Source organism: Kogia breviceps, chromosome 5, assembly GCF_026419965.1.
Source record: "Kogia breviceps isolate mKogBre1 chromosome 5, mKogBre1 haplotype 1, whole genome shotgun sequence".
Lineage (NCBI taxonomy): Eukaryota > Metazoa > Chordata > Mammalia > Artiodactyla > Physeteridae > Kogia > Kogia breviceps.
Genome location: NC_081314.1, coordinates 90,979,886 through 91,003,093, shown reverse-complemented (window position 1 = coordinate 91,003,093; position 23,208 = coordinate 90,979,886). Strand labels below are relative to the sequence as shown.

Genomic DNA, 23,208 nt, shown 5'->3' with positions numbered 1-23,208 from the left:
GTGTGAATCAGCCCAGGTTTAGCTAATCTCCCCAGAATGTCTCTTTGCTTATATATTCCCTTCTCAAACCATCAATCGTTCCCCTGTGTCTATGGTGTTAATTTCAGACTTTTTCCTAGTCTTCCATGGCATGACCCAATCTCAATTTCCTCCCTTGTCTCTTTTCATTCCTCTAGAATGGTCTCCAAACTGGGGGCTCCAAAGGGGAAATATATGATATTCCATTGGGGCACTGGAAGAAAATATTAGAGATTCTCTTATGGTTTATTTCTATCTACAAAAGAAATAGGAAAGAAATTCAGCTTTCCTAATATTTAATACTGGGATTGACAGTCTTTACTCTGTATGTCGGGCAATGACGTGTTGCAACAGAGAGATCTGCATTTCTCAGAGGGCTTGACAGTGGGGACCTCACTCGCTTGATCTTGATCATTCACCCCCCAGTTTTCTTGTTCTCTGTTAAGTGGATTTATAGATTATATTAGTTAGTTTTAACTAAATTAACTCTCACAGAAGGACAAGTAGCTTAAAAAGACTGCTGCAAAGAAATTGGGTTGAAGAGTGTGCTGATAATCCGGCACATGCAAACAGGATGAAAACAGCAGAGCTGACCCTTTTCAAGTCACATTAGGAGGTAGAAACAATAATAATGGAATCACATCTGATGAGAAGTGAACAAATTAATTAACATTCAAGCAGACCATTTGTAAGAGATTACATCCATATCATTAGTGGTGAATCTAATCCTAAATAGGCTTTCTGCCTTAAGGTATTAGCTTCATGATATTATAAAACATGCGTGATTAACAAGTCATTAAAATGTGGTTTCACTTCTACCTACTCTTAAATTTTAGTTTGGCAGTATGTGCATTTCATTTATAAATAAATATGCATGTATTAGGATATTCTGGGAGATTTACCCAGAATGTTTTTCTCATGAGAGAGCAAAATCAGAAAGGTTAGGAGGCTACTTTCAAGATAAGCATCTGCTTGGTGTACCACCCTCCAAACAGAACTTTCCCACCAGGTCAGCGTCACCCTCTGTAGTGCCCTCCAGCTCTTACACGTGCACATATTCCAGAAGGCCCAGTTTCAAACCCACTTACCCAGAAAAACCTTTCCTGAAGGCCTGAAATTGAAAATGCTCTCCCCACTCTGCTCATTTTCCATTTCCCATTTGTGACTAAATTGATATCCATTAAGGTTCTAGAGTAAAGAATGCTAAAGTTGTTAGAGTAATTTCAAAACCTCAGTGGTTTTGTGCGACAAAGATTTATTTCTTCTCCTGTCATAGATTGTGCTATCTTCTTCCATCTCATAGCTATGCCTTGTGAAACATGGGATGTGGCAGTGGGAGGAGGGAGAAGCAGCCCCCCAATTCTCTGAACTGTCTTGGTCTGGAAGTGACCCAGAACATGTTCACTTACATGTCATTGGCCAGCACTTATCACCTGGCCCTAAGCCAACTGCAGAGCAGGCTGGGAAGTGGGGAGCTTATGGATATTTGCCGAGCACTGGTTGACTTACATTCCAAGCTTTGTTTTAAGCTTCTCAGGACAGAATCCATCTTCTAGTACAGTGCCTTGTGTACTGTCTTCTGTATGGTGGATCACAGTGATATTTTTTTCTTCCCAATAATAATAATGATAATAAAATCACAATACACACAGTCTTTTGTTTTTTTTTTTTTCATTTTATTTATTTTTGGCTGCGTTGGGTCTTCATTGCTGCCCGCGGGCTTTCTCTAGTTGCTGCGAGCAGGGGCTACTCTTTGTTGTGGCACACGTGCTTCTCATTGCAGTGCACGGGCTGTAGGCGCCTGGGCTTCAGTAGTTGTAGCACGTGGGCTCCATAGTTGTAGCTCATGGGCTCTAGAACACAGGCTCGGTAGTTGTGGCGCACAGGCTTAGTTGCTCTGCGCCATATGCGATCTTCCTGGACCAGGAATAGAACCTGTGTCCCCTGCATTGGCAGGTGGATTCTTAACCACTGAGTCACCAGGGAGGTCCCCTACACATAGTTTTTAAATAGAAAACATACACAAACTTTGGATAAGGAATAGGCTAGAAGTATATTTAGAGGCTGGCTAGAGCATGGCTCATACCTAAGATCATCAAACCATTGTTATTCTCCCCTGTGTGATGTCAGAGTGGTCTGGGTAGATTTTCCAGATATTAATCTTGAACTGTATTGCCTAATGTGGTAACCACTAGCCCTGTTGGCTAACTTAAAATTAAAAATTCAATTCCTTAGTTATATTAGCCACACTTTAAGTATTTAATTGCCACAAGTGCTAGTGGCTACCTAGCATCTTGGACAGTGCAAATATAGAACATTTTCATCATTGCAGAAAATTTTATTGAAGACATTCATGTAAAGAACAGTAAGAGATTCTTCTAGATTAGAATCTAAATGGTAAAAGAATGAAAATGACCACACAGAAAGTTACTGTTATAGATAATGATCCAGGTGACATTTTTATGCCTAAGGAAGTAAATTCAAGAACATTCTAAATTTAGTTCTAAAAGCAGTTTTAAGCAGTTGGTTAATATGACCCAGAAACAATCTTCTGGGAGACAGTGTCAGGATAGTGGAAAGAGCACCGGACCTAAGAGTCAGGAGACCTGACATGTAACCCTGGATCCCTCTTAACTGGAGACCTTCTGCAAATCACTCAGCCTCTCTGCACCTTGCTTTCCTCATTTATAATACTAGATACCTGTTAGGTGTTATCCAAAGCTATTAATTTTTCTGAGGTCCCTCCTGATTTAAAATGTTTCCCTTTAATTACGTCTGGGGGTAAAACCTTTTTACATTAGAAAAAAAAATGCCCTTTCTTAAATCCTTCTCCTAGATCTGTCTAAACTCACATATTCAGCTGAGAATTAAATTCACCTGTTTGCTCAAGATTTCCCCCAATGTCAGTCCCCTGTGCGGGAGTACCACCCTCTTTCTTGAGGCCAGAGGGCTGCCAGCCCTCACCCTCCAGTCACTTGGCATCACCTTCTTGGAGCAAAACTTCTCTCTGCCTTGGAAAAGGTCAGTCTTACTCCACAGAATTGGAAACATGTGAAAAACATGTAACTTGGGGTCAGAAATATTCCTTTTTTCATCTAGCCAGACCCTCTCAACCAATGGAACAAGAATTTTGTCAGATCTCATTCTTGCCACTGGAAGAATGTTTTGAAGAAAGACTCTCTGTGCTACCTGCTAGATCACGTGCTCTTCTGTGTGGCTCATCTTGTTAGTGGTCATAGGACATCCACAGGGTGTGTTTGGCATTTTAGACCATGGAGGCTTCTGTCTCAGCTGTAGTGGCCCGGGTAATCAGGGGATGCGATGTGGCCTCGGGTGCCCTTGCCTCCCTCTCGCTCCTGCCAGCCCGCCAGCCCTCTTAGGAGAAGGTGGAGCTGGCCTCCTTCTGCTGATGATCGACTCTCAGTTGTTTGTAATTTTCTCTAGCAAAATAAATACTCTAAGGCTGTAATTTCTAGTGCTTGGTCTCAACCTTAGACATGTATTCTGCTGCTGTTGTTTTTGGAAAGTTTTAAAAACGTCTGCTTGGAGATTATTTCAGTGGGAACTTGTATGTCAGCAGTTCAACTTCTCAGATGCATTTTCTTTTATTTTTTGTGTCCAAGTAACCCTTAAAAATAGAAAGTACCTAGGCCTCAATGAGGAATTCATGTCAAGAATTTGTTTTCCCTTCTCTCTGCTTTTGATTTTTTTTTTCTTGATCTCTTTTTCTGAGAATATGCAGAAAAAATAAGAAAGATCTAGACCTACCTTGCATTGCCAAGAAAAATAACAGGCCTTACTGTTGCCTTCACCCAATTTTGAAATTGTACCTTGTTCATTTCACAGTGGGACAAAGTTACACTGCAGTTAGGTACTCCAATTAAGCCCTACTTGCCTTCTTTTATTATTAAAAAAATGTTCTCAGAAACCTGCATTTTTGGAACTATTTTTCTAGACCGAGCTCACTAGGTAACTTGCTCCAGGAAGCAGCTTAGTTTCCCCAGCTGTAAATAAGATGCATCATAGCTACATAGGTGATCCTCCCACCTCTGTATTTTTGTCACGGTTCTGCTTTGATGTGGCAGAGACCCCATGTGTCCTGCTTTGGGCTCACTGAGTGGTACCTGCTTACAACTCTGCTGTGGGAGTTCATGAGTTAACTCCTTTCTCCCTCTTTGGACACCTGCTTCCTCACTGCCTCTCCCTCCTCAGCTACATTTTTTTCTCCTTTAAAAGCGGGATGGTGGCTGGCAGCAGTAGTGGGGTCTGTTTCCATTTTGAACCTTATAAATTACCCAGGGTGCAGAAGTAACAGGAATTGTTTGGCTGGTCCTCGTTAAGCAGGAGGGAGTCTGGGCTGAATTTCCTCAGTAAAACTTTTGTCGACTTTACAACCCAAACACCTTGGTGGCCACCCTGTGCTGGGATAAGAAACAGCCCTTCTGCCCCTCTGTCTGCTTGTCTTTTTTCTGCCCTTTATTACTTTGTGTTCATTCTGTCTCCCTGCCGCCTCCTTCCTTTCCTTCTTTCTTCCTTTCTTGGGGCAGGGGAAGAGCAGGTGTGGGCAATCTCCTCAAGGAGTTGGGGAAAGAGGAACACATCATGAGCAAGCAAGTCCCCTAAAATCCTGTAACTGGTCATTCATGCAGTGTTCTAGATAAATATGTTATTTCATTGGGGGAAAATAGAGAATTAAAGCTGGTAGCTGGATGATGGAGGGGACACCAAAGGCTTGCTTTTTGGTGTTTGTCTGTCACTATATTAATGAACTTTTCCTTAATGAACAGTGATTAATAAACCACTGTTAAAATTCCTCATTGTTGTACCTCACCCTATTCCAACTCTGTTTGTCAAGCACCCACTTGGTGCAGAGGGCTGGTAGAAAAAAAACATGAAAAGGCTACTATTGTGGTTAAAAGCACAGAACTTTGGAATGAGCCCAACCTGGGTTTCATTCCAGGCCTACAGTTATATGACCTCAGGCTAGTTACTTACCCTGTGGAACTCAATTTCCTCACCTGTAAAGTGGGGATAATAGTCCCCACCATGTAGAGTTGTTCTGAAGATTAAAAGAATACCTTGTGCAAAGAGCTTAGCAAGATACCCATCGTAGTAATAGGCGTGCCCTCCCTCCCACCACGGCTGCCCTCCCCTGCCATACTCACATCCTTTGCAGCTTCCCTTAATTTCACTCTGCTGATAACACGACCCTTCGATTTCCTGGATTGTCTGGAAAAGAGCAAAAGCTCTCTCTACCCCAAGAGGGAGAAACTTGTCAGGAAAAGCTTAAAATGTTTCTTTCAAACCTCTTTTAGAAAATGTCCCCTTGTTCTTCCCCAGAAGAGTGGAAGTCCTCTGGTGTTGAAGACACGAGGCAAAGGGAAGGATTAAAAATCAAGGGGAAAGGACTGCCCTAGGAACCATTTCGAGCATCAATGTGGGGCTGGGCCCTAGATCTGGTTTGGAGGGGTACTTGTTTGGCAAAGCAGTGTAGCCCTCTTAACTCTCTAAGTAGCTAGGTGAAAAGCCAGAGGAGCTTGGAGATGGGAGAGGTTTAGGCAAATCTCAAGCACTCCCTAGCACAGAGCAAGAGCCTCGAAGCCCAGCCTTCAGTCCTCTGTGAAAGGAGCCATGGGTGTTGAGAGGCCCAAGACCGCTCTTACAACAGACCGTACAAGTAGCCAGAACTCCAGAGACTGGAGAGCGTAACACAGCTGTCAGCTAGGCAGCTTAACTACCTCCTATGATTTTTCAGTGATGACTGTAAGTTTTTGAAAGAGTCACTGGTTTAGATAAACTGGTCCAAAAGTGTTAGCATTTTGAGTATTTGTCACCCTCCTGGAAATATACTATTAATATTGCCGCATGTGCATGATTCAGGAATATGCATCCGCTGTATAAATCATTGTGATGCTGCCTGCAGTTACCTGAATCTCACTCTACTGTCTCCCTGCCTAGCAGGATGTTGGCACACCTTCCTCACTGGTCTCGTGTTCTATAGGTGCAGCAGTGAAAACACAGAGGCAGGATCTTGGTTTCGGCTGTGACAGAAGTGTGTGTACATTTGCCTCTTTGTGATTTTGATGAATCTTTTAAACACCATAGCTTAAACGAGGCATAAAGAAATAATACTGTGGAAGGGGCGGAATTAAAGTTCTAGGCAGGCAATAAGAGGGTGGCTGATAACCAAGATATGTCATCAAGCGGCTGGAGGAAAAGTACAGTCTAGACCCCCAAGGAAATGTTCTGGGTGGAGATGCAACACAGACAGCTGTCAAGAGTGCAGATTTTGTATTTTCTAATTTCCTTTGTGATTTCTTCTTTGATACATAAGTTATTTAGAAATGTGTTAACTCCCAATATTTGGAGCTTTCCTAGATACCTTGTTTTGTTGGTTTCTAATTTAATTCCATTGTGTTCAAGTAACATACTCTAAAATTTTAGTCTTTTGAAATTTTATGGCCCAATATTTGGTCTGCATTTGTGAATATACCATATGCACTTGATATATAGATTTTTTTTTTTTTTTTTTTTTTGTGGTACGCGGGCCTCTCACTGTTGTGGCCTCTCCCTGCTGTGGCCTCTCCCATTGCGGAGCATAGGCTCCGGACGCGCAGGCTCAGCGGCCATGGCTCACGGGCCCAGCCACTCCGCGGCATGTGGGATCTTCCCGGACCGGGGCACGAACCCGTGTCCCCTGCATCGGCAGGCGGACTCTCAACCACTGCGCCACCAGGGAAGCCCTCCCATATGCACTTGAAAAGAATACTGTTGTTGGCTCTAATGATTAATGAATGTCAATTAGATCAGGAAGGTTGACATTGTTATTCAGATCTTCTATATTCCTACAATTTTTCGTCTAACTGTTCTGTCAGTTATTACGAGGGGAGTGTAACAATTGCCACTATGATTATAAAACTGCCTAATTTCCACTTTAATTCTGTCATTTAAAAAAATGTATTAGGCATATGCACATTTATGATTATACACTTAAGATGTGTGTGTTTCACTATGTGAAAATTTTATGTCACTAAAATTTAAAATAATCTGATTAGGACTCAGGGCCAAAAAGAATGCATATAAAGGAGAGCCTCTGGGAAAAAAAATGATCTGGCAGAAGACCAAAATAAAAATGAAATTGTCTATTTAAAAAAAAAAGTACAGATTTTGTAGAGATGGAAAATACCAGCATTTCAGCACTAGGGGCTGGAGAGAAGAGGGGCCTTGGCTGAGTGTGACTTTTGTCTGTGTTTGTTTCTGGAGTTGCAGAGGTTAGACAAGCTGAGGAAGGTTGGTAGATTACAGGAAATCAAAGAATGTTGACGAGGATGTACGTGAAGAGCTGGGGTGAGTCAAAACAGGAGATCTTTCATGAGCCTCTGAGACTTTAGGATTCATTAATTAGTAACATTCCCTAAATGAGGGATGCAGCATGCATTCAGTATACTATGACAGCACTGTGCACGGTAGTCTAAACTAGCAGCATGGTGTACCATGTAGCCCTGGGCACCTAGCCTCCTGCAAGCAAATGGTAAAGATAACTGCATCCTTTCCAGCATCTGTGCTGGATACTCACTGCCCTGAGCCTGGGACATGGCTGCCGGTCTCTGCCTCTCCATGTCCTGGGCTCTCCTGTCCATGTTGCTATGGGTGCACTGGGCAAGGCTCTGGCCTTCTTACCATGACATCACCTTCTAGCTCAAAGGGGCAACTTAGAAGCAGCTTATGTTAGATGAGAAATGGCATGAGTGTTCTTTAGTCTTCCAACAGCCGGCCAGGTCAAGACTTTGAATGTTACCACCTGTGTGTTGGAAGCAGGGGGCATGGGGACAAAGCCAGGCCTCATGGCTACCACAGGGGTGCCCCAGGCATTCTTACCACAGCCGTTTCTCTCTGTTTTTCGCAACAGAGTGTAGCAGGGGATTGCGGTACCTCTTTGAGTGACTCCTTTGGCTTATGGGACGTTGACACACCATGCCGTGTGGGATGATGATAACGCAGAGAGGAAAGAGGTCCGAGGTCACACTTGCTTGCCTCCTCTTGGCCATGGCGGGCTGCTTCGCAAACCTGAGTGAGTGTTTTCCTTGCCTTCTCAGTGGCCCTTCTGGGAAGGACACTTTGCCCCTAGTGTCAGAGGGAAGCATCAAGCATTCTACAAGGACCCTCTAAAAAGGCCTCCTTCCTCCTGGATTTCAAAGAGCATTTCCTTCCCACTGACCTTTAGGGACACGCTCAATAATACAAGATGAGAAATGATCTCAATAACATCCTATGGGTTGTATTTTGGTATTTTAATCATTTGAAACTTATTCTAGAGGAGGAGTAACGATAATGACTGAACTGCCTTTTATTGAGCACCTACTATATGTTATTACAGCAGGCAGTTTACATGCATTGTTTGTCAGCGACGCTGTGAGACAAATATTATTAGTCCCATTTTACAGATAAGAAACTGAGACCCCAAAAGGCTAAAGTTCCCTGGCTCAGAAGCAGTGGCACTGGGATTCAGACGCAGCTCCTGGTCAGGTCCAAAGCCTGAGCTCTTGCCTTCACACCGCACTGCCACTCCAGTCTCCTTTCTGGGGAAAAAGCCAGGTTGGGGAAATGGACCCGAGGTCAGCAGAGTTCTTCAGAGAAAGGTCAACTCCTCTCTGGGTTCCTCAACTCTGAAAGGCTGCCTGGGTGCTGTGCTTCTGAGCACCTGGTCATACTGTTGGTTTCTTGGGGGTGTCGGTTCATCACTGCATCCCTGTTCTTCCTTCAGACGAGGTCCCTCAGGTCACTGTCCAGCCTTCTTCCACCGTCCAGAAGCTCGGAGGAACCGTGATCTTGGGCTGCGTGGTGGAGCCCCCCTGGATGAACACCACCTGGCGCCTGAACGGGAAGGAGCTGAATGGCTCGGATGATGCGCTGGGCGTCCTCATCACCCGCGGGACCCTCGTCATCACTGCCCTCAGCAACCACACTGTGGGACGGTACCAGTGCGTGGCCCGGATGCCTGCAGGGGCTGTGGCCAGCGTGCCAGCCACCGTGACACTAGCTAGTGAGTACTGCTCCTCTGCCCCCTCCCGTTCTCTCTCTCTCCCCCACCCCCAATCAAACCCCCTGTCATCAGTCCCACCTTAAAAGGGGCCTTGCCAGCTAACGTTTCCTAGTGAGCGTCTAGAAAGAAGGAAACTTGACATGGTTGAACCGTTTCTGTGGTCCCCAGAGCTGGGCCACGCCGCGCCTTTCTACTTGGTCGCCCTGTGGTCTTCAGGGTCGTTGTGCACCCCTCCCCCCACCCTCGCAGCAGTTGCAGTCAGAGCATGTACAGGGCCACGTGTGGTCCGAACAGAGCCCTCCCATTCCCCCTTGGCCTCCTGCCTCTCTGAGGGGCAGGCATAGTCTAAATTCCTGAAACATAAATAGTGGAACACAATGAAAAGGAAACTGGGACAGAGGGTAGAGAGGAGGAAATGAGGCCACACTTTGGTCCAAGGAGGAGGCCGGGAGAAGACTTCATGCTACTCTTATATATAATTACCACTCGGATACACTATTGTGCCCAAGCTCAATACACACATTACCTGATTTTCTACCCGTGGTACGTATGGGAAAGGAGACTTGACTGGTAAAGTATAAACTTCCAAAGGCTTATTTTGGAAGCGCAGCCGCAACACCTGCTCTTATATGCGGAGTCTATAGCCAGGACATTCACTTGGCCCTTGAACAATTCAGGGTGAGGGTCGCCGACCCTCTGGGCACTTGAGAATTGGCATATAACTCATAAGGGGTCCTCTGCATCCGCAGGTCCAACCAACCTTGGGTCATGCAGTGCCATAGTATTTACTGTGGGGGAGAAGATTCCCAGCCACGTGGACCCATGCAGTTCAAACCCATGTTGTTCAAGGTCAACAGTATTAAGAATTACCTCCCCTTCCTGGTGGCTGAAGCCTAGGAAACAGGGGACCTTGTTGAGAGGTCCATGGTGTTTGGGCTTAACCTTTGAGAAGGTCTCCTGAGCTTGTTCCCTCACGACTTAGCTGTGCCTCCCTATCGCCGACAGCCCTGTTTCCGTGTCGTCATCATTATCACCCTCCTGGACCATGTGGTTCCAGGAGGTCGGTGGTCCTTATGTTACGGGCCACACCTAAGGCAGCCAGCTTCTAAGATGCTCCTGAAGCATCGGCTGGGGTCCCTGAGGTGTGAGGCATGGGTCCTGGGGAGAAAGTGGTGAGAGATGGGGGAGTAGAAAAGCAGGGGAGAAAAGACCCCACCCTGCCCTCTGGTTTCCAGATCCCTAGAGGGACTTCGCTCCCGAGAATAGAGACAAGAATGAGGCTGCCAACGGTATTCCTGTTTCCTGGGGAACCAGTTGAGCAGCCCTGCCCTCTTCTCAGAGGAGGCCGGAAGACAGGGTGGGTCCCTAGCTACCTCTCTAGTGGGGGAGGCCAAGCCTGGGCTGCATCTTGGAGCCACTTTGCCTCTGTGGCCTCAGCAGCACTCACTGAATCTGAGTGCCAGGCCTCTGGGGAAGCAGGCTTAGGGTTCGTTTTCGGGTTCAGTGAGGCAGGCAGGCCCTGAGCCACCTGCTGGGCCCTCCCCCTAGGTGTGCTGGAGGGCTGGGGGAGGAGGGTGACAGGGGTCATCTCGTCATAATGAGAAGGGCTGAGGCCAGAGCTACACTTCTTACCATCATACTTCTCTTGTATATTTTAAAATTATAATTAAATTGACTCTCTAGAAAGTTTAGAATATATGGAACATAATGTCTCCCCACCATCCTCGTACAACCACCACCATCATTTTGGAGTATATCCTCTGGTCTTCATCCCTACCTATATTTTAACACTACTGAATATACAGTTTCTGTCCTTATTCTCTCCCAGTTGACATCATATGACAAGCATTTTCCATTGGTCATATGACCATATTTACTTTTTCTTTTGTATTGAGTATAAAATGCATCCAGTAAAGTAACACAAAATGCACGAATGTCAAGTGAATAGCCCGATGTGTTTTTCACGTGTACATACCGTGTAACCAGCGCTCTGACGCGCTCCTAGTTAACCTGTCCCCCATCCCCACCAGAGTCGGAGCACAGTTGCTCATGGCCCTAGAACATCCCAGAGCGGCTCTACCATAGTGTCCTGAATGCTCTTCCTAGTGTTGGGCAATTGGGTCCCTGCCAGTTGTTCATTATTACAAATAAGAGGTGCCTTTTAGCAACCTTTGTGCCTTTAGCAACGCCGCTCTTCCCGGAGATTTGCTCACCTGCAAATGGTCAGCCCTTGTCTGTGAAGACTTGGGAGACTCACTAACTTGGCCTAATCTCGAGCCAGCCTGAACCTCTCATTGTTTGGAGAACGGGAGAGCTGGAGAGTAGACGATTTATTTTGGAGCCCTCCTCCTACTTCAAGGTGAATCTGTGTGAGGAGAGATAATTTATAGCCTTTATTTAAAAAAAAATTCCTGGGCCCTTCTTTCTCTGGTGGTCAAAGGGATCTGCAGTTGGCAGTGAGGACAAAGGGAATAGTTTGGTTGCAACCCAAGAAGGCACAGTGAGAGAAGAAAGAGGGAGCTTGTGCAGAAGCTGAGGCGAGTCTTGTTTGAAAACCAAGAGCTATTGGCGTGTCATTTAGGCATGAATCAGAAGAGAAATGTTTGGGCCTGACCAGAAGATGGATGGAGAAGTGCTGGAAATGGGGAGAGCGGGCTTGGGGCGTCGGTGTGCTGCGGAGAGGGAGTTGCTGGGCTGGAACTACAGCCTCCCAAACTTGGAGGAGGCAGTGACGGGAAGGCGGGAGAGAGGGGTGCTGTCCTTGGGTTAATGCCATGGGGGATTTGGCCCAGACTCAGCAGCTAGATTAAGTTTCCCAGAGCCCATTCCTGAGCAGAACAGGGGCTGTGTTTCGCTGGGTGGCTGATGTGCGAGGGAGGCCGAGCAGTAGAAGGGGTTATGGAAGAGGCACGTTCTGCATTCAGAGGCGAAGGCCGGCAGCGGCGTGCCGGCGCTCACACGCACGCACGCACGCACACCCACACTCAGTGTTTCAGGCTTCCTTCTCCTCCGGCCTCTCCCCAGTGCATTCAGATGTTTATCCTCAGGCAGGGCGCTTGCTGTTTGGCCTCCCTGGCAGGGTGCTGCCTCCTGCATCTTGGTGAACCCCTAGAGATCACTGGGGGCTTTCAGTGATGGGGGCTAAGACCTGGCTTGAGGATTCAGGGATGTGGAGGAGGCTGCTAGCAGAACTCCCCTGGTCCAGACCACTTTTACTCTGATGCCAGGGGGTGCACTTGTACTTTACCCCTGCCCGGTGACATCAACCTGTGTTCTTCAGGTAAAATGGGACCACTTGAAGCCTCACCTGTGCACTCCCGCCCTCTCTCCTCCAGGTGGTCCTGGCTGTGTGGAGAACTGCTTTTCTTACTCTCTGTGGAGGTGCCCCTCCCACTCTCTCCTGTGGGGACTTTTTTCCCCTTTTCACGTAAGCTTTCTTTGTGGTGAATCTCTCTTGCTGCTAATGCCTCTCTTCAGACCATCTTGTCTAATTCTTTTTGAAATGCTCTGACTTGGCTCTCCTTTCTTACCTCTCTTCCTCTTACCTCTCTTTTCACAAGCTTTACACCCAGGTGCCAACCACTCTGTGTGCCTGAACCAAGAGCGGATGTTGCCCGTGGACACCGCATTCCTTGTCCCTGGACCCCGAGGCACCCTTAACATTGTTCTCCTCACAGCACATAATCACAACCAGTTTGGAGCTGGCATGCAGCGTGAAAGCTGTTTCCTGACGCCTTACCACTAGTCATCTACCATTCAGATAAACTCCTAATAATTCTTCATTTTTACCTTCTTTCTATCTTTTCAGTTAATTCTCCCAGTTATCCTGTAATCCCTAGGTCCTAGTCATAGTTGGACATAAAATAGGCGGTAACTGGGTAGTAATTCTATATCAGGGGATTTTAGTCCTCAGGCTAATGTGAAGTCTTATGCTGGTGCTGGTTTAATTGACAGCCAATCTGTAAGCCCTCCGTGAGGTCTTTAAGCCCTAGGACCAGTCACGTACTCCTGAATTATCCTTCTCTGGCATCAGAGATCAGAGGCAAGACAGCTGACAGGAAAGGAAGGAGTTCCCCTTAGGCAGCTGTGTCCATGACTCTGTGCCTTTGAGGAAAGGTCAGAAGGGGACAGGGGCCCTTTGTTACCATAATTTAACCCATGAGTGAAATGAAGAGCCAAACTGGTATAATGGAAAAAACAAGAAACTTAAACCGAGGCTCTTTTTTTTTTTTTTTTAAGTTTTAACTCTGCCACTTAAGAGTTACTGTGGCTTTGGGCGAGTCACTTGATGTCTCAGATCGCCACAGCTGTGACATGAGCACAGTGATGGTTACATCATCCGTCTTATGGTTTGGTTTGGTTTGGTTTTGTTCTTAAGAGAATCAAATGAGAGAGTATATGATAGTAATATTTTGAGGCATTTTATGAATTCTAGACTTTATTCACTCACCCATTTGGTCAGCACATATCTGTGGAGTGTCCTCTTGCAGAAGGCTCTGAGGCCTGTACCCAACCCTGTGCTGCCTAACTCCATCCCGGGAGCAGCCCTAGGACGACAGAGCCCAGGAGGGGCAAAGCTTCCGTCACAGCCAGAGCCAAGAGAGAGGACTGGCTTATCAGGAAGAGAGAACAAACCCATTTCCTGTGAATTTCTTAGCTTCCCCTACACACGTTCTCCAGCCTGGGTTCCCACCTCCCCGCCACCTTTGAGAGCAGCCCATAGTGTCACTGCGTGTGTGTTGTCAGTGTAGCCCACAGAGCTGCCCATTTTTGCTTGTGTTGGTTCACTGCTGCTTATTGTTCCAAGGAGACAGTGCTGGTTTGCGCTGGCAGGATGGGCCGACCCTGGCCCTTGGCCTTGTGAGTTCCACAAACAGAAGCCATGACTCTTCTTACTCAGCTCCCCAGCTCTGATTCCCATCAGACACTTCCTTCAGGTCTTCTGTGCTGTGACCCTGAATTAGAACAGGCCATTAAGGATTGCTGTCGACATTTAAAAAAATATTTCTAGCTTCCTTTATCCTTGTTTTTAGTCAGGGTTCTCCAGAGAAGAAGAACCAATCTCTCTCCACCTCTCTGTCTCTCTACATATATATATAAAATGCATATATGTATATACATACACACATATATACACACATAATTATATAAACACATAATTTTATGGAGCACATACATATGATTATATATACACATATATATACTTCTATATATATATACACACATGTAATTTTATGGAGAACATATATATAATTATACACACATATACACACATATGGGGGGAGAGAGAGAGAGGAGGAGTAGAGAAAGGAAAGAAGAAAGAGTGAGAGAGATTTATTTTAAAGAATTGGCTCACATGATTGTGGAGGCTGGTAAGTCCAAAATCCATAGGGCTAGCCAGCAGGCTGGTGATTCGTGAGTCCCACTAGGGAACCAGCAAACCAACCATTCTCCTGAGTTCAATATCTGGGTGTTTTGGAGATTGGTGTCCTGCGAATTGGGGGAGTGTTTAGAATTTCCAACAGCACAGTAAGACCTAGTCCCTCCTGTTGAGGATCTCTTAGTCTGATGGGGAAGGTGGACTGCATTTACATATTAGCCATAAAGCAAGTCAGACCCATGAGTTGCCTAATAGAGATAGAAACAGATTTTAATGGGAGCTCAGGTGAATCAGTGATTCATTTCAGTTTCAGGGGATTGAGGAAGACTCAGGGATGAGCCCTGAAGAATGTGTGCAGGACAGACAGCCTTTATCTCTAATTTTTTGAGTCCTCACATCCCTTTCTCAGACCTTCAGCAACAAAGTTCAGCTCTCTACATCGTGTACTTAGACCTAAGCTCAGTGCAGTTTCTTGGACGGTGCAGATAATTCCATAGTGAGTTCAGTCAGATCCTGAAATTAGGATGAGGTAGCAAGAGAGAGACCATCACCCAGTGGCTGTATTTCCCTAGAAGGGGAAAGGAGTCTGCAGCGAAAGCTGGGTCTGAAGATAACCCGCCAGGCAGAGTGTGAAGCTGCCTTTGCTGGGAGAGGCAGAGAGACAGCTCCACATGGTGGTATAGTTGGAAAAGTAGAACTAACTTGAGCTTGAAATCCAACTGCTTTATGCCGTAAGTGTTGTGTATTTTACTTTGCCAGTTGGACAAGAAAATCATTGAAAGACAGTTTAAACCTAAAAGGTACTAAGCAACTTGAGTACCTAAATAGGAGATGACTAAGGAATACCTTACAGCTTTAGGCCAAAGTCATATTAACCCTTTCTGTTTTCTACTGGATACAGGCAGAAATTCACACCTCACAAGAATTTCCCCTGGTATTCTGGTGAAATCTTCAAATGGCTTTGGCAATGCTAATCCCAGTAGGCCTGGCACAGGTGCCCAGACAAATGTGTGGAGTTAGCTCAGGACATCATGGCAGCAACTGCCCCAAACAGCCAGGGTTCCAATTTTCTATTTAGCAACCGTCAATATTTACCAAAAGAGGACTCAATTCCATGGTGCATCTCCTCCCAAGGACATGCTTAGAACTCTTAACCTACCCCACTCCTCTCCTCAGTCTGTTCTCCGCACACACACCCGTATGCTTAAATAAAATCCTAGGTTCATTTTCTAAGCTACGAGAAAAGGGAAGGACCACACAGTGTGTTAAGCAGGTACAACTATAGATTCAGTGAGCCAGAACAGACTTTAAGAAGCCTTTTGCACAGGGAGACAAGGGGGAGGATTGATTAGCTTGCTTGAAATCACTGGAACCTTTAAAGAACATGATGCAAGATGGTTCCTTTAAAATGAAAAAGAATCAAGAGAGCAAATGAGTTCCTTGGCTCTCCTTTTTGTGTGTGTGTAGAAGAGTTTAGGGATTTCTACCTTGATCTTGTTTTTTAGACTTTAAACCATTTTTGGAATCTGCTAATAGTCCCAGGAACTATAGAACAGCGAGTCTGTCCTGCAAATGGGACAAAATGTTCAAATCTAAATAAAGGACTCTCACTTAATACTGAGAGAAAAAAAAGGTAAGCAAAAGGAAAAAAAAAAAAAACTTGCTGGGGCAGAAACAGCATGTTTTTTACTTTAGGGAAAATTGTGCTTAATTTTTGGTGACTGCGCTCCTTTTCTACTTAAAAACATTGAAAAGGCATCACAGAGTAAGACTCAGGCTGCAGTGTGACACTTAAGCCTCCCTCTCAGCCCTACCTCCCACTCTAGACCCAGCAGCCCTGCCATTTCCTCAGCTAGTCTTGCACTGGTTTTTGGAATGGCGCTCCTCCGTCCACCTGTAACGACCTCCTTTCCGTTCTCTTCCCCAGAAAGTTCCCACCTCCCTTGGGTTAATAAATTCCTTCCCGTTTTTCAAGATTCAAGTATCTTCTCCCCTAAATATCTTTTCTTGACCCCCTCGGCCCCCCCAAGTCTGGAGTGGGGTCCCCTCTTCCCGGCTCCCTACCATCCCAAGTTTACTCCTCTAGGCCTCTCCTGCCACCGCCTCTTTGCCCTTCACCTCTGTGGCCACCACACTGCCGCACAAAGGGCCTGGCACAGGCTAGGCCTTCGGTGAATGTCTAGGGAGAGGCAGACTCCCAGATAAGATGTGTTTGAAGTCTAGACGATCAGAAAGGGCATGCAGACGGTGAACAAAGATTTCTTCACCAGATTATGACATAGTAAAAATTTTGAGGAAGTAAACAAGAAAGGATGAAGCAACATCTTGGGATATAAACAGGCTGAAGACACACACAGATTCAGGAAGGGTTTAGAAAAATAGATGGACGTCAGAAGCGTGAAGCATTTTTAGAGGAAACTCTGGAACGTTTGAAGGGAGATGCCAGTGGAAGCGGCTCCACGTCCTACCAGACACCTCACGGGACACTGTCAGAGAGGGTGGGCAGACGACGTGGGTAGTCATTACTGCTTTTAGGACTACGTGGTTCCCGGGTGTGTGGAGGGCAAGTGGGAACCACTGTGGGTCCCACGGCCTTCAGACTGTGCCCCTGCCTCTCCCACCTAGAATTCTGTCTGTAAAGGCCACGCTGAAGGGTTCATGTCCATTGTTCCTCTGAACGCCTCCGTCTTCTCTCTCTCTTCCTGTACAGGCCGCCAGCCTACCAAAGGCCATGCCAGGAACCAGCTCTGGCTCTGATGAGTCCAGACCACCGGGATTCACATTAATGTTCCCATTGCTAAGTTTCTAGTTTATATTTGGTTGATCAGAGAAGTATGTGCGATGTGGGTTGCTGGCAAGTAAATCTTTTTTTTTTCCTAAGACTCTTTCCCCAGTGTATGTTTTCAAACCATTTTATTCCTTCGTCTAGTCCAAAAGAAACTCCCCAGTTCTGCTAGCCAGCCCTACTTCACAGCAGCACTGGAGTCAAATAAATGGGATGGTCTACAGACATCTTCTCTGTTCATCTGGCTGCCAGACTCAGTAGAGAAACAGCTCCCATCCTTGATTTGTTTTCAAGGATTAATAACATTTCTCATTCTCATATGTCTTTTGAAAAAAATATATTTTTTCTAATTGGTTCAAGCCAAGAAATTCCTGAAGCATTAGGCCAGTTTACTGCAAATCATTTAATGACATTGCAAACTAGGTTCTTTTTATTTTCCTCCTCCTCCCTCTCGCACCCCTCCTTTTACGCCCTCTCTCCTGTCCTGCCCACCTCCGGTCTTGACTCTGATCTTCTGCTCTCCCTCTGGCTCTTTCGTCTCTTCCCCATCCTCAGCTTTCTCCCACTTCTCCAATCTAGGTGCACACCCCACCTTAACTCAAAAGAAAAGAAAGAAATGCAAGATTTAACAATTAATATGTTTGGCATCTGCCAAGGTTTTTTTCTCCCCCCCTAGAAACTGTTTTTATTTAAGTAAAAGAGAGCATGCCTTGCTTTCATCAGAAAGTGTGTGTGAGAAATTTCATGTCACGTTTCCATGGCTTCAGGAGAGAGCTTTGGAGCCAAAATTATGCAGTTGAACAGGCAGAAAAAAATCCTGAAGAGAGCAAATGTATTTGTCTACTCTTCCAGCCTGCAAAGGGGGGGTTACTCACTCCACCAACCCCCTTTCTAAATTGCTCTGGAGATTGAGGTAACCTAACTTAGGTTAGAATGCTGGTGAAGCTGGCAGGGACTACGCCTGGGGACACCACTCTAGCAAATTGTTGTACCCTGCCTTGTGTGTCTTTGTTTCTGTTTTCTTGCGGTACGTGAGCCTCTCACTGTTGTGGCCTCTCCTGCCACGGAGCACAGGCTCCGGACGCGCAGGCTCAGCGGCCATGGCTCACGGGCCCAGCCGCTCCGCGGCATGTGGGATCTTCCCGGACCGGGGCACGAACCCGTGTCCCCTGCATCGGCAGGCGGACTCTCAACCACTGCGCCACCAGGGAAGCCCTGTGTGTTGTTTTAACTGTCTTTTCTATTAGAGTAAAGCTCCTGTGGTTAGGAACTATGTCTTTATCTTCTTGGTATCTCTGCAGCTTCTGGCTGGCTGAGTGAACGAATCAGTGGTGTCTGGAGGGATGGTATTGTGCCAGATGCCGACTGCAGAATATGCAAATTTTGCCCAGCCTTGTGAGCTGCAGTTGGGTTTGACTTCAGTGGTCTGTGTGCCAGGGCTATGGACTAGTAATAGGCTTAGTCATTACCCAGAATGCATGGCGTCTGAGGGGCCTGCCCATCCCACAGTAAACCCCGTCCACTCACCAGGATCCAGGCAGTCCCACCTCTAACAGGAACACCGTCAGGATCCAGCCTCCAGTCCACTTCTGCAGTCCATCACCATGGTTTTCCACTTGTAGGGCACTTCCTTTCAGAGGCTTGACCTTGGTGTCGTGCCAGGCCATGGCTCCTCAGGTGACTTGGAGATCAAGTCGTGCTGTGATTCTCTGCCCATCCGTGAAGCAGTTCAGGACACTGGAGAGCCCCTGCATTGCAAGAGCCCACACGGGGAGGCAAGCCCAGACAGCACCTCCAAGTCCATCTGTAGAGCGGTGAGCCCCGGGCTCTTGGTTCTACTTCCTTTGCACCTATGCTGCCTTTCAGAACATGCAGGGATGGGCTGCAGGGTCAGCATGTCACTGGGGTACTCCATTAGGCAAGCTCTTTCTACACTTTGTAACACTGGCCAGAGATGCAGCAAGCCAGCACAGGGGCAAGTTGAGGCCTGGCGGCCAGGAGATTTGGGGGGTAGAATGATCTGTCAGCCTAGAGACTTACCGACGGCCACGAGGCTGCTGAGCCACCCAGCAGCGTTGCCAAGTGAGCCCAATTCAGTCGCCCCACGATCTGGTGGATCCCATCCGAGCCTCGGCAGAAGCGTGCAGGCTTGTCCTGTGCTCCCTGAGAACAGACAGGAGGGTAGGACCGGACTGACTAGGTACGAGAAATGCCTGGATGCGTTGAAAGCCGGAATGTTTTCAATCGCTCAGCAGCGCTCAGGGAGATGGGAATGTTGGTAAACCCAGGCAGCCTCCACCTGAAGGCACTGTCTTGCCTGACTTCTTTCTTAAACAGAAGCGAACTTTAATTTTCAGCCTAAGGGAGGACTCGGGGAGAAGACTGTCAAATAAGGAAACTCCTTGAAAGTAGAAGTTAGGTTTATTGATTACACTGGGGGCATTTTGCTGAGGCACAGTGTACCACATAATGGGACAGGTAGAGTCTATAAAAATTGGAGGATGAGCCTACAATTAAGATTTGACAATTTTGTGTTATGAGAATGAACAAACATACACTAAATATTGTCATTTAATTCATAGATCTACTGAGCCTTTTATTCATAAAGGAAGGATCCAGGCTAGAAGGTGGAGAGAAAGAAATTCAAAAGGGGCCCAAGGTGAAACTTGTCCATTTGTAGTTTCGCATATGATCCTCGTGATGACAGCCACACCCCGACATGCCTCTGAAAGTTTTTATTTTCCTTCTTTTTTCCCCACAGCCAAAAAGGTAGGAGCCTGATGTACCCCGTAAATGTGAAGAGGAAACTCAGAGCATATTGCATGATTTGTGTCTGAAAAGATCCCTGTAATCTGTGTATCCAAGGCTCCTACGGAAGTGATATATCAGAAGATATATGTTCCGTTAAGAAATTGGGTGCTTAGAAGGCAAGGAACTGGGCAGGGTTCCATATGGAGCCTGAGATGTTATGGGCTTTCTCAGAAAGCACAAAGTTCTGTGACTAATCAAGAAGGTCCATAAACCCAGAGACGGCCTCAAAGACCAGGGCTTCTGACCTGCTGAGAGCTGAGAAACAGGAGTGAGCCTACTGGCATTTGATTAGTGCCGACCAGTTAATAAAATAGGTGGAAGAATAAACGAAGAGGGGATGCAGAAGAAGGGTCTAAGGGAAGGTAAGGATTAAAGCTGCAAAAACATTCCTCTAATGAATTTCTCAAACACACCAGCCAACAGGCAAGGGCAGGTGTCCTGTCAAACCATTTCCCCCAGGAAACCTGATCCATCATTCTTCAGCGAGGCCTGAGGCCTGCTAACCCCATTTGTAACTGAAGGGCCTGCCCCTTATTCCCAGCGAGGCTCGCTGAGCAGCCCAGGGACTCGCCAGGAAACTGGCTTTGCAGACAGAGGGGCCTGAGAACAGGCTGCGTTCCTTCATATGCAGCCAACTAGATCCGCCTGCATCTGCCTCTCATCTGGTGGCTGATTAGGCTGTTATTGATCACAAAGCCTCTGCCCCTGCCTGGCCTCATTCCTGCCCCAAACTGCTAGAAAAGAGGGTGCTCTGATTTTTCAGATCGTCCATCACTTCATTACTCTGCCTTTGATCCCTTTTTAGTGAAACTCAACTTTTGCTCCAGCGGCCAAATTGGGAGCATTTGTCTAGTGAAGCAACAGCTAAAGCTTAAGCTTTGGGGAGGCAGGGCCAAGGACCCAACTGCTGCTTATTTGTTTTGAAGCCAGGAGGCTCGCCTGCCAGTCGGCCCTTGTGGGGAGCTGGAAGCCCAGCTGGGGTGTCCTGGGTCCTGCCCGCGTGGGCTGTCGTGCACATGTTGGCATCAGAACAGAGGGGCCATCTGCCGCGTGGCTGACCAGTGCCCCCTCTATTGCACACACAGCCTGCTGTCTCCAAGGCAGTAGTGGATTGTCAGAGCGTGCAGAAGGCACCAAGAGGGGCTTAAGGGGGAGTGCATAGTGTTATCTAGTGTTGGAGCACTGAGGTGGGTGCATGGAGGACAGCGTGCTCCATGCATGGATAAGAGCTCAATTACAATGGGGCAGAAGCCAAGGGCTAAGCTGGAGATGGCATTCTGATCCCAGACTCCTTTCAGTTGCTCACATCTTTCTTGCAAAATGATCTGTTAGGCTTAAGTACATTCTTGCTTGAGGCAGATTTTCTTAGAATGAGGTAAAGGAGGAGGGTGAAACAAAAACTCAAACTCTTGGTGGAGTAATTTTTAGATTTATTAGAGCATGCATGAGAGTGCTTCTCAGTGACTGAGGAATTTTCCAGGTGCCCCTGAGCTCACGATCGCTCACAGCTCACTTTGTGGGGAGCCTCCTGACTGGGCAGGTAGGGCACACCCTGCGCTGAGGAGGGTTAAGGCCTTCGCATGGCTGAAGTGCCTTGCTTGGGAAAGCAGATAGCAACATCCAGCTAGAACACACTGAGCACAGGCAGTCCACCCTTCCCCCAGTCCATACCCTCCTTCTCTCTGGGAGAAAACACATCCGCTCTCTTGGCTGAGGGGCTCAGCCAAGACTGGGCTACATATTTTGTGGGGCTCGGTGCGAAGTGAAAGTCTTCCAAGCGCAGGGCCCAGCACAGCTGCACAGTGTGCATGCCCACGAAGCTGGCCTTGGGCACAGCCTTCCAAACTGGTCACTCAACAAGGACTAAATGAGCATGGTGCATCCTGAAGACGGTACAGTGGAGCTTGGGGCGGGGGCATGGAGTGCAAAATTAATAGGTTGCCCGCTAAGAATTTGCAATTTAGTTTGGGTTGGATATCACCAACACAAGATTAAATAATGATGAGATAATTCTTTAAAAGCCTAGAAGGCCCTGCACCCACCCAAAGGAAGGAATCCATGAGAGAGCTCACCTTGACTCCCAGGAACCACTGGTTCAGCCTGGAAAGCAAAATGGGGCCATAGAGATGAATCAGGCATTCTGTCATTGTTTTTGCCACACTACTGGGTCAACAGCATGTATTTCTTCTAGTGTATTTTTCATTTCAGTTATTCTTCAACTGATTGGTTCTTTATATTTTCTAATTCTTAGTTAAAAACGTCTTGTAACTTCTTGCTGTATGCATCCATTCTTTTCCCAAGTTCTTGGATCATCTTTACGATCATTACTCAGAACTTTTTCTCTGGTAGATTGCCTATCTCCACATCACTCAGTTGTTCTTCTGGGGTTTTATCTTGTTCCTTTATCTGGAACATATTCCTCTGTCGTGTCATTTTGTCTAAACTTCTATTTGTATTTTTATGTATGTGGAAGCTTAGTTATGTTTCTCAGCCTTGGAGAAGTGACCCTCAGTAGGGGATGTCCTATGTATCCCAGCAGTACACTCCCCTCTCGTCACCTGGTGGCCAGGGACCAGCTGGTCCCAGGGTAGGTCCAGACCTGTGTTTTTGGACTCAGTTCCGCAGGCTATGTGACTGTTTTTCTTGCTTCTGGTGTCTGCTCCCATGGTGGGCGAGGCTGGTCTAGAGGCTTTTGCAGGCTTCCTGGTGGGAGGTGCCAGTGCCTGTCCGCTGGTGGGTGGAATTGGGTCTTGGCCATTTGATGGGCAGGGCTGTGTCAAGGAGCGTGTTTAGAGGTGGCTGTGTGCTCAGGAAGTCTTTAAGCAGCCTGTCTGCTGATGGGTGGGACTGTGTTCCTGCCCCGTTGGTGGTTTGGCAGAGGTGTGCCAGCACTGGAGCCTGCAGGCTGTTGGGTGGGGTCAGGTCTTGGTGCTAATGACCCAAGCAAGATGTTAGCCTTCAGATGAGTAATCCCGATACGTTTGCCGCCAGCTTTTATGTCCCAAGAAAGAGCCAAAGCCAGCCCCTGCCTCCCCAGGAGACCCTCCAAGACCAGCAGGTGGGTCTGGCCAAGGCTCCTGTGAAGTCACTGCTTTCGCCCTGGGTCCCTGTGCACACAAGACCTTGTGTGTGTCCTCTAAGAGTGGATCTCTGTTTCTCCCAGTCCTGTGG

At 47.0% G+C, this 23,208-nt stretch overlaps 1 protein-coding gene across 12 annotated transcripts in view; it reads left to right on the top strand.

Moving 5' to 3' along the window:
• BOC (BOC cell adhesion associated, oncogene regulated) overlaps positions 1–23,208 on the top strand; it is an 88,046-nt gene that overhangs the window by 30,653 nt on the left and 34,185 nt on the right. For all 12 annotated transcript variants that reach the window (XR_010840781.1, XR_010840778.1, XR_010840780.1 and 9 more), the window contains exons 4-5: positions 7,928–8,089; positions 8,783–9,061. Coding sequence is in view for 5 of the 12 variants with exons in the window: in XM_067034637.1 (XP_066890738.1) it covers positions 7,993–8,089; positions 8,783–9,061 (376 nt within the window). In the remaining 7 variants the exon portion in view is untranslated. The remainder of the gene's footprint in view (positions 1–7,927; positions 8,090–8,782; positions 9,062–23,208) is intronic.